The sequence below is a fragment of the Geotrypetes seraphini genome, chromosome 9 (assembly GCF_902459505.1).
Source record: "Geotrypetes seraphini chromosome 9, aGeoSer1.1, whole genome shotgun sequence".
In the NCBI taxonomy this organism is placed as follows: Eukaryota; Metazoa; Chordata; class Amphibia; order Gymnophiona; family Dermophiidae; genus Geotrypetes; species Geotrypetes seraphini.
Window position 1 is genome coordinate 121,343,154 of NC_047092.1, and position 14,658 is coordinate 121,357,811.

The 14,658-nt window shown below is 39.8% G+C and overlaps 1 protein-coding gene across 1 annotated transcript in view; it reads left to right on the forward strand.

Moving 5' to 3' along the window:
• Positions 1–14,658, forward strand: part of LOC117366910 (nuclear body protein SP140-like protein) — a 219,978-nt gene that overhangs the window by 73,404 nt on the left and 131,916 nt on the right. The window contains exons 5-7 of the mRNA XM_033958923.1: positions 1,706–1,774; positions 10,098–10,235; positions 14,442–14,575. Of these exons, the coding sequence (XP_033814814.1) occupies positions 1,706–1,774; positions 10,098–10,235; positions 14,442–14,575 (341 nt within the window). The remainder of the gene's footprint in view (positions 1–1,705; positions 1,775–10,097; positions 10,236–14,441; positions 14,576–14,658) is intronic.

The window sequence follows — 14,658 nt, forward strand, 5'->3', positions numbered from 1 at the left end:
GTGATACATGTTGGTAACAAAAATCTCATGCACGAATACAGGATGTCCGGGGCGGTACTTGGAAAGACCTCCCAGGAAAGAGACTTGGGAGTTCTGATTGACAAGTCAATGAAGCCGTCTGTGCAATGTGCGGCAGTAGCGAAAAGGGCGAACAGAATGTTAGGAATGATTAAAAAGGTGATCACAAATAGATCAGAGAGGGTTTCATGCCGCTGTACCGGGCCATGGTGCGCCCTCACCTAGAGTACTGCGTCCAGCACTGGTCACCGTACATGAAGAAGGACATGATACTACTCAAAAGGGTCCAGAGAAGAGCAACTAAAATGGTTAAGGGGCTGGAGGAGTTGCCGTACAATGAGAGATTGGAGAAACTGGGCCTGAGAGGGGAGACTGAGAGGGGACTTGATCGAAACATTCAAAATACTGAAGGGAATAGACTTAGTAGATAAAGACAGACTGTTTACACTTTCCAAGGTAAGGAGAACGAGAGGGCACTCTCTAAAGTTGAAAGAGGATAGATTCCGTACAAATAAGGAAATTCTTCTTCACCCAGAGAGTGGTGGAAATCTGGAACGCTCTTCCGGAATCTGTTATAGGGGAAAACACCCTCCAGGGTTTCAAGACAAAGTTGGACAAGTTCCTGCTAAAATGAAATGTATGCAGGTGAGGCTGCACTCATTTAGAGCACTGGTTTTTGACCTGAGAGCCACCGCATGAGCGGACTGCTTGGCAGGATGGACCACTGGTCTGACCCAGCAGTGGCAATTCTTATGTTCTTATGACTCAGAGAATGAAGGGAGATAGTCATAGAAAACATAAGGAAGGGATGGAGAGATATTCTAAAAATGGGGACAGAGAAACAGGGAGAGATGCTAAATACAGGGAGGGGGAGAAGAATAGAAAAGGGGGGTTATGTGCACAGGATGGCATATAGGGGAGAGAGAGCAAGAGAGGCAAGATTGTGGATGGAGGAGAGTGATGGGGGATTCTGGAGATAGGGGTGAAATGTTGGGACATGAGGGGGAACTAATTGGAAGATTGAGAACAAAGAGAAAGATGGGGAATGGGGGATGGGATGAGAGAAATATGAAAAGCTGTAGGTAGATGCAATAAAAAGGGAAACCGAGGAGTGAATTGTAAGGAGGAGTGAAATCTTAGTGGATGTATATAGAGAAAATTAAATGGAGAGGAGAAAAGGATACCATGCAGTTATGAAGCATCAAGTTCTGACTTAAAACACATAGGGATTGATATTTAGTGTGGTCTAACTGGATAGGATGACAATAACTGGGTCCTGGGCTAATAATCAGCAGTACTTAACTGGAGAGTGCTATTGAATACTAACACAGTGGTCCAGGGACAGAGTCTAGGTGAACCTAGAAGTTATTTGGGCACTGCTGATATTCAGTCTGATGCCTGGATAACTGTTTGTAGGCCCACAGAAATGACTATTTAGCTACCGGCTCTGAATATCATCTGGTCCCGGATAACTGTTTGGGTCTACTGAGGCACCTGGTATTCTGCGCTGGTATCCGGATTTGACCTGGTGCTAAATATTCTTTCACAAATCTGCCTGCAGCAGTTAGTATTTCAAAATGTTGACTGCCATGGGCTAAATATTGAGTGGGTCAGGTCAGTCTCCACTCATCAAGCTGTTTTATACTATCAACTAGTGCTGATTTCATGTTCTCTTTCAATTTCTAAGGTACAAAGTTGACTGATGGGATCCAGAATGATGACTCTGAAGAACCAGGAACCAGTGGCACAAAGACAGGTAAAAAGAAGAAAGAAAAACCAGAAAAACGAATTACAACCTCTATTTGAGCTGTTCATCAAATTGACCACACAAGGAACTGTCAGATTCTTTTCTGATGAGAGAATTTTAGGCAAGAATGAAAGTATGTGAGGTACATAATAAGAACAATTCTATAACTGAGTGTCCACATATGTGCCCTGTGCATGTGTTAATGTGCAGCCAATGATATTCTTTCACATGTATTTTATACATAAGTGAGTAGTGTCACCCCTAGGCACCTAACCGGCTTGGTTAGTGCATTTGGGCTGTGAAAATATTCTCCCCAGTGTGCCCTCTAAAGCTTGAGGGTCCTCCTCAGGACTTTTAACCAGACTAGGCAACTGCCTAAGTGCAAGTACAGGTGAGAGAGGCAGTCTTTCCCAAAATAGACACCCAGTCAGAATGGCTTCAAAACAAAATAAAGGTTTATTCAGGCCACCGGCCAGATAACTTTCAACTCTTTGTATACTTCACAAGAAAGATTCATTAAATGCATTCAATTAAATAGTCCAGGGTTTATGCCCTGGAAACAGTCTTTGCATAAGAAAACCCTTTTATAATTCTCAACCTCCAGCTTACTGCATGGACAAAAAGATGGAAAAACAAAACAGCAAAAAAACCCTCAAATACAGCCTTCACCATCACAGATGAAACATTGGCTATGCTTTCTAGCAGGTTTTAATGGCTATGCTAATAAGTTAAGTTTGGCAAGGCAGTTTCTATCAATTTTGCTCATACAATCTTTTAGCAGACTTATGTTGGAGACATACAGATTTAGGCAGTTCCTTAGGAGACAGAGAATATCCTATTGGAGAGCCACAGGTAAGTTTAACAGCATATAACACAGCTTTGAGACATACAGCTTGCAGCTCCAGCTCTGCTTGCAGTAACCGTGAAATCCTCACTGAGCTAATCAGCACCAATGTGGGAAAGAGCTACTGACTCCAATGTAAGGTAAAATTTAAAACACTTTCTCTACTCAGTAACACTCTTCAAAGGGATTGTGCTCTCACACACAGTAAACCGGAACCAAATAGTAACAAGCAGGAAAGTTAAATGCAAATCTAAACTTACAGTTTTAACTAATTTGCATGGCTTCAGCTGGTTCCTGAAACTCATGGCAGGGATGCTTGGGCTAGGCCGGTGTGACATACCCGGGGCCCCGTGCCACAAGGAATAGAGTTGTTTGTGACCCGGATCCTGCCAGTGGCTCCCAGACCCACTGGTGTACTCCAGCCAAGCTTTTCCCTTCATGCCAAAAGGAACCAAACCACACAGAGTTTCAAAAGCAAAGCTAATGTTTCCTTTAATTGGAAATAATAATTCAATTCACAGTCATGTCAGATGACATAATTGAGCAAATATAACAAAACAGTTGGAGTGCCTCCGGGCTAAGCAAAGTTCATGAACAGGACCCGGCATTCAAGCTTTGGCACTTCTTATAAACTTTATCAAATCAGAAAAAGGAAAAAAACCCTCACATTCAAAACCAGAGTTTTTTCCCTATGCAGTGTTGAGGGAGCAGCCCCACCCTGTGGGTCAGGCTATTTCTCAGCAAGAAACGTAATGCTGAATAAAGAAACTTTCCCCCCACTCCTGGAGGTCTTATAATTGCTACAGTCTCTTATGAACAGTCCAGCAAAATAAGCAGCCTTGAAGAAAACCAGTTCAGGTTTAAAACATACCCAAAAGAAAAACCAGCATAATTCTCACAGTCTTTTTACTTTGAAAAGTCCAGTTCAGGTTTTGTAACCACTTCCCTGGGTCACAAAAGTTCCAAGAAAACATAGAAAGAAACATAAAAAGGCAAAAATAACTTTCTCAATACTTCCAGTCCTTGTCCTCATAAACACAGGCTCAGTTATTGGAGAGAAAAAACATTCAAAAACCCCCAAGCTTCTCTTAATGTCCCACAGAATGCAGGGAGCTTCTGGCTTAACTTATACTGTTCATCTGGGTCCGTTTCAAACGGCTTTACTCATGTGCCCTGGGCTCAGGTTTCAGCCCAGAGAGAATTACACACGGTCAGCAAGCAGAGTAGCAAACTTCCTCAATGATAACTTTGAAACTCTGACCTGCTTTACACGCTGTGTTACCATGCATGGCTTCTAGCATAGGCAATTCCTCAGCAGGGAAATCTCCATCCTTGCTACTCGGCTCTCTCTCAGCTGTTCCTCTCTTCCAGCTCTCCCTCAGCTATTCTTCTCCCCCTCTGGCCCAGCTTTGCTGGAGGATAAGGGCTCACACATGTCAGGCCCCTCCCCCTAATTACTAACAGTGAGCACAGCAGAGGCTTCCTGGCTTGAAGCCAAGGTAATTTTCTGTCTCTTCTTAAAGGGACAGGATTGAAAGGTACAGCACAATTCTGTTTAACTTTCCCCAGCTGCACTGCTCTAGGCTTAAAAATAGACACAGGGGAAAACTTAAAGTTTATTAGGTTTCTTGATTAATCACTTAATCAAACTTCTAAAGACACCATCCCCCTCCAACAAGAGTTCCTCCCTGCTCTTTCTTCCTGGCACAGGGAAAACTAGAGGCTCTTGGGATGTGTAGTTTTCTGTACTGCAATGTCTCTGATTTAAACCTAGGTTCTGTGGAGGGAATAGGGACCTGCCAGGTGCTTGGCACAGGATCTCTATCACCCTGCCCGGGCTCCCTGCCACAAACTCTGGTAACCTGTACTAATCTCCATAGCTTCAGGCTGTGGGAGAAATTCTGACCCTGGACAGAGAGGAGATTCTCCTTCCTCTTGCTTGTCCCAATCAGAAGGGAAATCTTTGGAAGGAGACTCACACTGGACTTAACATTGGGCTCCTGGACTGTCTGTGCTCATACCAATTCTCCTTGCCTTGCCCCCAGCTTCCTTCCTGATCTGCAGCTTCCTGGTTTCTGAGGCTCCCGTAGCTTTGCCTTCCGTGATTCTATCTCCCCTGTCTCCGTCTGTCTTCCTGTGCTCTGACCTGGCCTTTTAGGAGCTCAAGGCCATGCCCCCTAAGCCAAGGCGGGAAAACAAGCTTAGGCATTACACAATGCAGGGCAGGCTTCCTTTCCATGCCTTAGTAGTACTCTGCTTTAAAGGGACAGGACTACATACCTGCCATAGTGCAAATCCTGCCTATTCAGAGACAAAAACTCTGAATTAGCTCTGGATTTGTCACATTAGAAAGTTATTTTTGCCTTGGATAAGGTGTATCTTTGTGCAATTGTGGAGACAGTTTAAATAGGTGCTCTATATGTACTTATGTGCTGTCAATCTAGACTCCCTATTACATAATTATACTCTTACCCCCCTGATTTTATACTGTGCCAAAGATGCATGTTCAAATCTGTACTCATTGTAGGTTTGCATGAACAACTTAATTAACATACCAATCAGTGCAAATAATTTCCAATTAAAAAGCAACTAGTGGCACTATTTAGAATTTATATGCACAACTTTCTAAGTGTATTCTATAAAGTGGTATACATAAATTCTAATGTATGTATCTCAAAATGGGGCGTGGCCAGAGGAGGCTTATGAGTGGGTTGTGGGCATTCCTAACAATTAGGCGCACTTTTATAGAATATATCTGATCTACATACAACTTAGAAGCAAGCATTTAGGTCTGGTTTTCATTAGCATAAATGCCTGCATCTAAATGTTAGTCATGCAGATGGGTACTGCACTTGATTTTATAAACCTCACCTAACTCTTGAGGTGGTTTATAGAATAGTATTAAGTACTGATTTTCTTCAGCACTGATTTTTTTTTACAGCAACATATATAGAATTTGCTCCTTAGGGTACAACTGTGAAATGTGTGGGCACATTTTACTTGCAGTCTTTATTTTACCCTCTTTCTTCCTCCCTTCTTAAAGTCAATCAATTTGTACCTTTGCTTAATCTTTGTAAACCGCATAGAACTTCATGGTATTGCGGTATATAAGCTGTTATTATTATTATTATTAGAGCTATGCATGGGGATGGGGACTATGGGAAAACCGCAGAAATTCATAGGAATCTGTAGTGTTGGTGACAAAACAGTCATTAACACTGCAGGGATAGGAGGAAATGGATCCAGAGTGGGAGGTACAAGATCTGAAGTGAATGAGGATAGGAAGGGATGGGGCTTGATTATGTCCCTCTGCACACTTTGACTTGGAAACTTGAAACACCAACACCTTAGCTAAAAACAGAACAAAAAAAATCAAAAGATGAGATCATCTCAGGTAGCAATAAAGATTGGTCAGAAAGGCCAAAATGTATCCCATCATTCCTTGCCACATTGCTGCTTAAGTGTGGGACCTCAGTATAGTCTTAGATCAATTAATGAAGACTCCCTTTGAACCACATTCCTTATATTGAAAATGGCTTTTCTCACAGCACTAACATCAGCTAGAAGAGTTAGTGAACTCCATGCTCTCGTCATATACTATTCTTATCTCCAGTTCTTTCCTAACAGAGTGCAGTTAAGAACTCATCCCAAGTTTCTCCCCAAAGTTGTCACGGACTTTCATCTGAATCAAACTATAACTTTGCTGTTGTTCTTTTCACTCCCACACTCTTCTCCAGTAGAAGAACATCTCCATTCATTAGACTTCAGAAGAACATTACTTTTTTTTTTACCTCTAAGCAACTTCTCAGTTACGTAAAACCAACCAGCTTTTTGTTTCCTTCAATCCAGCCAGCAGAGGCCAGCCAGCAACTAAAAGGGCTATGTCCTTGTAGATTGCACATTGCATCAGTTTTTGTTACTCACAATCTCCTTGTCCTGCTACTCAGTCTCTTTGTCCTGTTGGAGCGCATAAACTATGAGCTACAGCTTCCTTCATAACAAATCTAAAATCAATACCTATTCAGGATATATGTAAAGCTTCAACCTGGTCTTCAAATGGCCTTTTTAAATTGAGTAATTGAATCTGGGACTGCAGTCTGCATTAATTTTATTAATTTGTATTTATATAATTTTATACTTTATGGGGCTCATAATAACAAAAAAAGTCTAAAAAGTGGCCTAAATGGGTACTTGGATGATCAAAAAACCTGATCATCCAAGTACCCATAACCAAAGCTGGTTTTAAACGTATCTAAAACCAGCTTAGGCCTTTCCCCTGCCTCTAAACGCATAGAGCGAAAAGAGGCGTTTTTAGAGGAGGAGAAAGGGTGGGAGGTGGGCAGGAGGTGGGCTGACCTACACCTAGGCATACAGCAGGTATAACCAAACCTTTTGACAGGTTGCCTAGTTGGCAATTATATGTTTTGACTTAAACCAAGTCAAAACAGGTATAAGTGCCGAAAAAGAGACCGCTGAACTGATGGCGGCTGACGCGATCAGCTCAGCGAGCCGGCAACCTACCTACCCACCCCCCACCACAACCATTGCGGCAGGAGAGATGGCTCATCTCCCCTGCCACAATGCAATCACCCCTCTACCCGAACTGCTGCGACCCGCAGAAGGAGAGATGGTGGTCTGGGTGTTTAAACAGCTGAACGTAGAGGCAGGCCATTATCAAAAAAAACCTCCTTTTGGACATTTATTTTTATAATGGACATTTTCCTTGCTTCTACTTTCAACGTTTAGGGCCTTTTTTGACTTTTTTTTAATTATGTCCCTCTCTCTCTCTCTATATATATATATATTTTGGGGGTAATAATTAATTTTAGCTGTAATATGATATTATGTATTAGAAATGTTTGTGGGTTTTTTAAAATTCTTTATTGATTTTCATACTTCAATAGTGCAATACATGAATATATAACATATAATACGTCAATACAAGCACATTCAACTTACAATTATACATAATCAATCATTTTCTCCCACCCATCCACCCACCCATCCACTTAATGATTATTCCATAAAACACAGCAACTTAGAGTTCCCCAATAATCTTACCCTAATCAAATTAATAATAAACTCCCCTCCTCCCACCCACCCCAAGTGTAAATACTCTAAAGTCAAACTAGGACAGAGATATCCCCCCCCCCCCGTCCCTGGATATGTATGAAAATAAACAAAAACTGACTTATAAACAAAGACCTACTATAGTAAATTAACATAAGATGCCAACGGACCCCAAACAAATTTTAAAAAATTACTGTGCCACAAACTATCTGCATTAACTTTTTCATATTTATGGCAGGAGAATACATTAGCCCACCAGAAAGGAAAATTTAAACAATCATAGTTCTTTCAATTACGGGTAATCATCTGCATGGCTATCCCGGTCATGATAAAGAAAAGATGGCCTTTATATTGATCCATAGGGGACTTAACATGTAATAATGTTCCACAAATGACTGCCTCAAATGTTAGTGGAATTGATGATTCCAAAATGTTATTAATCCTACCCCATATTGAACTCCAAAAGTTAAGTATCAAAGGACAATAGAACAACAGATGATCCAGAATCCCAATGTCTAGATGACAGTGCCAGCATCTATTAGATTTCGAACAATCTAACCTGTGTAACCTAACTGGGGGTTCAAAAAGATCTATGTAATAAGAAAAACCATATTTGTCTCATAGACGTTGATGCTGTACATCACATCCTCCAAGTCCAAATTCATGGCCATTGAGATACAGAAATATACTGCTTTATCTCAATGTTCCAAATGTCACGAAGATCTATTAGAAATGTTAATTTTCTTTTTCTTTCCTATTTTTAATTGAGTTCTTTTCAAAAATTTGATTGAGTTGTGCTGTAAACCGCTTTGATCCTTTTTGGCTGTATAAGTGGTATATAACGGTTTTAATAAACATAAACTTTTACAAAGCACTATTGTTTAGACCAAGGCTTGTCACAAGATGTTCATTTTGGACAATCAGTTCTACGAAACTTATTTGCACTGTAATGGCTAGCCACCACTCATGTAATTCCTTCAGCTTGGGACTCACCTTCAAGCATGCCTGCATATCCCCTGATTGTCTCCAGAGAAAGCAAAATTGCTTACCTGTAACAGGTGTTCTCCGTAAACAGCAGGGGAATGCAGCCACACTTGCCCGCCTACCATCCCCTCAAACTAATATTAATCTCATTGCTAGGGTCAAAACTGAGGGGAGGGGCTCTAGGAATAGGGTCCCCACACATGCCCAGTAAACTCCAACGCTTACCATAAGCTAGGGGAGAGCACTGGCACTCAGGCTCAGTCAGAGGACTTCACCTTCAAGTGTGGATACATTCCCCTGCTGTCTACGGAGAACACCTGTTACAGATAAGCAACTTTGCTTTCTTGCATATTTAACAAAGTAATACCTATTGTTTTGTGTTAAGTTTTAACAAATTATAGGCTGAATTTTACATTTGTCTGAATTTACAAGATCTTTTAAATGTGGTTTGGGTACAGGGATGGGAAAGAAAATTGTGGCAATGGGGCAGTAGATTATGATGGAGATGGGGTGGGGACAGAAGAGAATTGTCTAGAGATGTTGAGGGACAGTAGCAATATGATGGGAATGGGAATGGAGATGGGAAAGAATTGACTAGGGACTAGGGTGAGGATGGGAACTAGATTATGTCCCTGTGTACACCTATAGACTTTATACATCAGTTGTCTAAGGGAAAAATTTTTCTTTAAAAGTTGAGTTGGGAAAAGTAAATGCACATTATCTGCTCTTGATATTTGTGTGAGCACTTTTTCTATGTAAACTTACATGCATATGTTGGAAATGCATGCATGTTTCACCCCACCACCATCCCCTGGCAATGCCTCCCCAATTCCCCAATATACATATGCACATGAAGCATAAGTACTGAGAATTTTCAAAAACCCTATTTCTACAGAAATGTCTTTCAAAACTGCCATCTAACAGGAGTGGTGTAGCAAGGGTAAGAGGCACCTGGGGAGGAAGCGTCTCCCTGCCCTCTCGCTCCTTCCATGCCCCCCTGCCGGCTCCTTCCCCGACCCCCACACCACACACTCACGTCCTCCCTTCAACCCGTACCTCTTTAAATCTTTGCCAGTTCAAGTAGCTTCTCTGCTTGCTCTGGTTTTGGCTTCCTTCTGATTTCATTTCTTGGACCCATGGTCCGGAAGTGATTTCAGAAGGGAGCCAGGCCAGCACGAGCAGCTGGCTGAAGAATGTGCTTGTGCTGGTGAAGATTTAAATAGGTATGGGGAGGGGGGAAGGTGAGGGCGTGAGCTTGGCATGGGGGAATGGGGTGGAGAGGTGATAGCCCTTCCACCAAGATGGTGCCCAGGGCAGTCCGCCCCTTCTTGCTATGCCACTGTCTAACAGTTTTGTTGGTTGTTGTTCTGGGGAAAGCTTTTAATGATTCAAGAATGAAGGGTCCTGATATTCATAGCACTTTCCATTTTATAGGAAAATTACAGCATGGCACAACTGCTGGTAGAAGAAGGGAAAAGGAAAAGTCAACAGATGTGAATTTCAGTGATAATAGGCTTCCTGTGACCTGTGGTATAAAAGAGGGGATGTTGTACAAGGAGAAATTCGTAACGGGTAAAATTCTTTACAACCTGGTATATAAGTGATACATGAATGTGACTATCGTGATGACCTCATAAAATGACTACAGCTATCAGTTTCATGTACATTAATAAGGCAAGACTGAAAGTTGTCACTCTGCTGGCCCCCAATACTTGTATGTATATGTCTCATTCAATATGGATTGTCTTTATTTGTATCACAGTACTGTAATTCAGATGTTTTATTTACCTGAGTCATTTTCAAAAATATTTGGAGAAGAACTGGTGATAAACCAGAGGTTCTGAAAGTTCTTTTTCAATTATAAACTGAAGGTTCTTTTTCAATTTAAAAAAAACCTGGGAGCTAGTAAAATCAGACAGAATTGATAAGAATTAAAAACTTGCTTCTGTTAACTGAATTCTGTTAACCTGATGGCTGCCCAGACTGTATCAGCTGAAGTATTGTACCTGCTGTCAGGTACCCATTGCTTTCAGTCTGATTCCTTTTGCTGGAAATAAACAAAATATATATCTTGACAGGTTTTGATGACTACTTCTTCAGGGGAGGTATCCACCCTTTACAAATGAGATAAACACTTACATCCTAACCCTCAAGTGAAATCTAGCCACAAAACTTACAGTAGTATTTAAGGCTTACAATTCATAGGGAGAAATATACCCCCTGTAAAACCTTTTATTAAATACTTGTATAATTTTAAACAGGTGGAATTAGATATCTGTTTTCCCAATTAAATGACCTATAAAAAGATATACTCTAACTCTCATAACGTATGGGGAATAAAATATGCTCACAGAACAAAGGGGGAAAATGGGACATAGAGAATAAATATAACCATGAGTTATCCAAAGAAAAAATGTCTGTATTACCCTGGGAAGATGACACTTTACTCATCCATGAATTAGGAGGGAGTAATTTATATCACACACTGAGGGAATGCTCACAAATAGTGGTATAGTAGTTCTTCCAGCCACAAGAGGGTGCTGCAAGCATGTAGTATAGATAAAGGAGAGGGAAGTAAAAGTACAGACAGCATTAGAACAAGCATGTCAAACTCAAAGGCTGACACAGGCCAAATAAACAAGGTTTAAGTTTATGTGGGCCGCAAAAAAGCAAAAATGTAATTTTTCATAGAAACTTAGGTTTATTATGAAAAGTACAGTATAAAAAAAGAACAAGAACAACAATAAATTGAATATTTTCTTCCCAACACTTGGCATCTCTTCTCTGCTACTATTTTTCCTATTTCAGGAGAAATCTTGTCCACAGTGATTACTTTTAAAACTGACCCAAGGTGAATGTCAGTAATTCTGGATCTGATAGGGGATTTATTTCCTTTCATAAGTGTAAATAACTGCTCACACCGATAAGTATTTCCAAATATGGAAATAATTTCATATGCGAATTTTCAAGTATTTTCAAACCTGCCTGGGAAAATATTTATAAAATTCAAGCAAGCCAACTTCACTGTATTTTGTCTTCAAATCTGAATTGCACTGGATCTCAATTACTTTCATTTGCATATGATTAGGTACTGATTCTACATTTATTGAGAAAATCGAAGAAAACAAAGAAAACTTGTCTTCCAAAGATTTAAAATCTGCAAATCTTGTTTCAAACTCAGTTCTAAGGCTTAAAATTTTTTTCTACGTATTTTTGATACGATGCAATTTCACCTAAACTTGGTTTGTTGGAAAGTGTGTTAAATCTTCATTTTTCAACCATTTTTCCTAGAGAACTAGCTTACATTGGAAAGCTTTAACTTGATCACACAAGTCCATAATGATCTGATCTTTTCCTTGCAGTTTTAAATTTTAATCGTTTAAGTGCTTTGTTATATATCAACCATGAAGGATAAATCTTGAAACCATACTGGATCAGAAAACAACCTTGAGTCTTGATTTTTAGTTATTTAAAATTGTCAGATTTCTTCTTTCAAGTCCCAGAATCGTTTAAGGACCTTGGAGTAGGACAGCCAACATACCTCGGTAAAGTAGGACATAACAGAATATTCGCCTTCTAATTCACTTAAGAAAGCAGAGAATTGTCATTGATTTAGGCCTCAAGATCTTATGAAATTGATCATTTTTTTGATATATGTCAACACATTTTCCATGTTTATTACCTTTGTGCATATACTTCTTGATATATAAAGCAAGTTTTTTCTCAGTAATGCCACAAAACCTTGGTTTTTCCGGTTGTTGAAGGAGCTCCATCTGTAGCTACAAAAGTTAGTTTTGACAGAGGTAAATTGTATTTTTGCAGAAGTTCATAAACACAATTAAATATATCTTGTCCTGTTGTAATGCCACACATCTGTACTAGTTCCAATAATTCTTCAAAAATGTTGAAATTCATGTCACAAGCATAAAGAAACACAGCTAATTGAGCTATGCCCCCAATGTCTGTATTCTCATCACAGGCAATTGAAAAAGCTTTGAAACTAGATGATTTTGCTTTGATCTGATCACTTAAATTGCTGGCCAAATCAGTAATTATTTCTGCAACTGGGTATTTCGAGACAAAGAGATTGAAAAACCTTCACACTTCCAGGACAAACAATTTCTGCAACTTTAATTAGACATTCCTTGATGAAATCACCTTCGGTAAAAGATTTTGAGCATTTAGCTTTCAACTCTGACAAGGTGTAGCTTGCATGCACCACCGCTTCACTTTCTTGTGATACTTTAGTAAACATGAACTGTTGTTTTTTCAGTCCCAACTTGAGCTCTTTCAACTTTTTTTTGTCTCATTAATCCTTCATAATTGTCATATTTTGATTTATGCTGTTCATAGTGCCGTTTAATGTTATATAACTTTGGCACACTAACCCCCCCCCCCTTTTACTAAAACACGATAGCAGTTATTAGCGCAGGGAGCCACATTGAATGCTCCGCGCTGCTCCTGACGCTCATAGGAACTCTATGAGCATCAGGAGTAGTGTGAAGCATTCAACATGGCTCCCTGAGCTAATAACCTCTATCAGGGTTTAGTAAAAGGGGTGTGTGGGGGGGTAATAGCATTATTATATATCAAGCAAATTATTATATCTTTTACTTCACAGCAAAAATACTCCAATTCCCACTTTTATTGGAAATTTCAATGTTCATCAGCAATTTTTAATTTAGTTTTACTACCAATTGATTTTGTTAAAGACATACTAAATACTGAAATAAATAAGTAAAGAGCTGAAATAAATGAGTAATTGTTAACACACACAAAAATAATTTCAGTTAAAATCAAAATCTTTTCTGAAATATTAACTTACCAGACACAGAATAATTGCACAAATTAATAAGTGTAACATAAATAAACCTATACATGTATTTTTATTGTACTCTGAAGGTGAAATATTTCCTCTTAGGCACACCAAGCAAGTCAATACAAGACTAATGACGTGGAAGGTATTGTTATTGTCTGATTCATTGATAGTATTAGTGGGTGGAAATGGTGTGTTATGACTAGAGGCGCAAACATGTCTCGGATACCAAAGGCGTCCACATTGTAGTACTTAATAAGAATAAGCAACTAGTTATATTTGTACGTTGTATTGTTGTTTTCGACTGGCTTAGATAGGTGACTGTTTGGTGTCGAATGATTGCGGGAGAAATTTTGCAACTCTAATTATGACTTATTGGATTACATTGGCTGGGCCGCAAAGATGTTTGTTGTCGGCTGCGAGTTTGATGTGCTTGCATTACAATCATGAATGAAAGAGCCTGATACAAGAAAGAGAGAGAGAGAAAGCAGAAGCTAGAAAGGAACAGAGGAACAAAACTCCTACAAGTCAAACAGCATAAAGATATAAATCAATTATGTCCTATCAAAATATTTGTTCCTTCTTTATGTTTTGTAAATTTTGGCAAACCGCTTGGTTCCACAAGTTGGATGAACTGGTATAGTAAATCTAAATAAACTATAAACTATCTGACAATTGCTTTATAATTGGAACATGAAAATTCCAGCTGAAGTGTAGATACAGGAGGCATGAGGAAAAACTGAGGCTTTAGTGCAGAGAACAGCAGGAGAAGAAAGCGACAAGAGAGAAACTAAAGAGGCCAGGGACTGCCACTGGCAGAATTATGTATGACAGTGTGGCTGTGGGCTGTCTGTATGGGAAAAGAGAAATGGATATTGTAAGCCCTGACTAGGATTTATCCCGCCAAGTCCCAGCAGAATCAATGATAAGATATGAGTTGCCTTTCTGTGTCTGTCTTGCAGGGAAGCCATGTATAGAGGCTAATGGAAACTGGTTTACTCCAAGCAGTTTTGAAGATTTTGGAGGACGCAAACATAGCAGGAACTGGAAAAAGACCATTACATGTGGTAGATTTACATTAGAAAAGTTAATACAGGTACTGTACAGTGAGACCATGCACTGTTTATTGGCAAGTGTAGGGTTACCATATTTCTGCAAAAAAGAGGATGCATGGGCCCC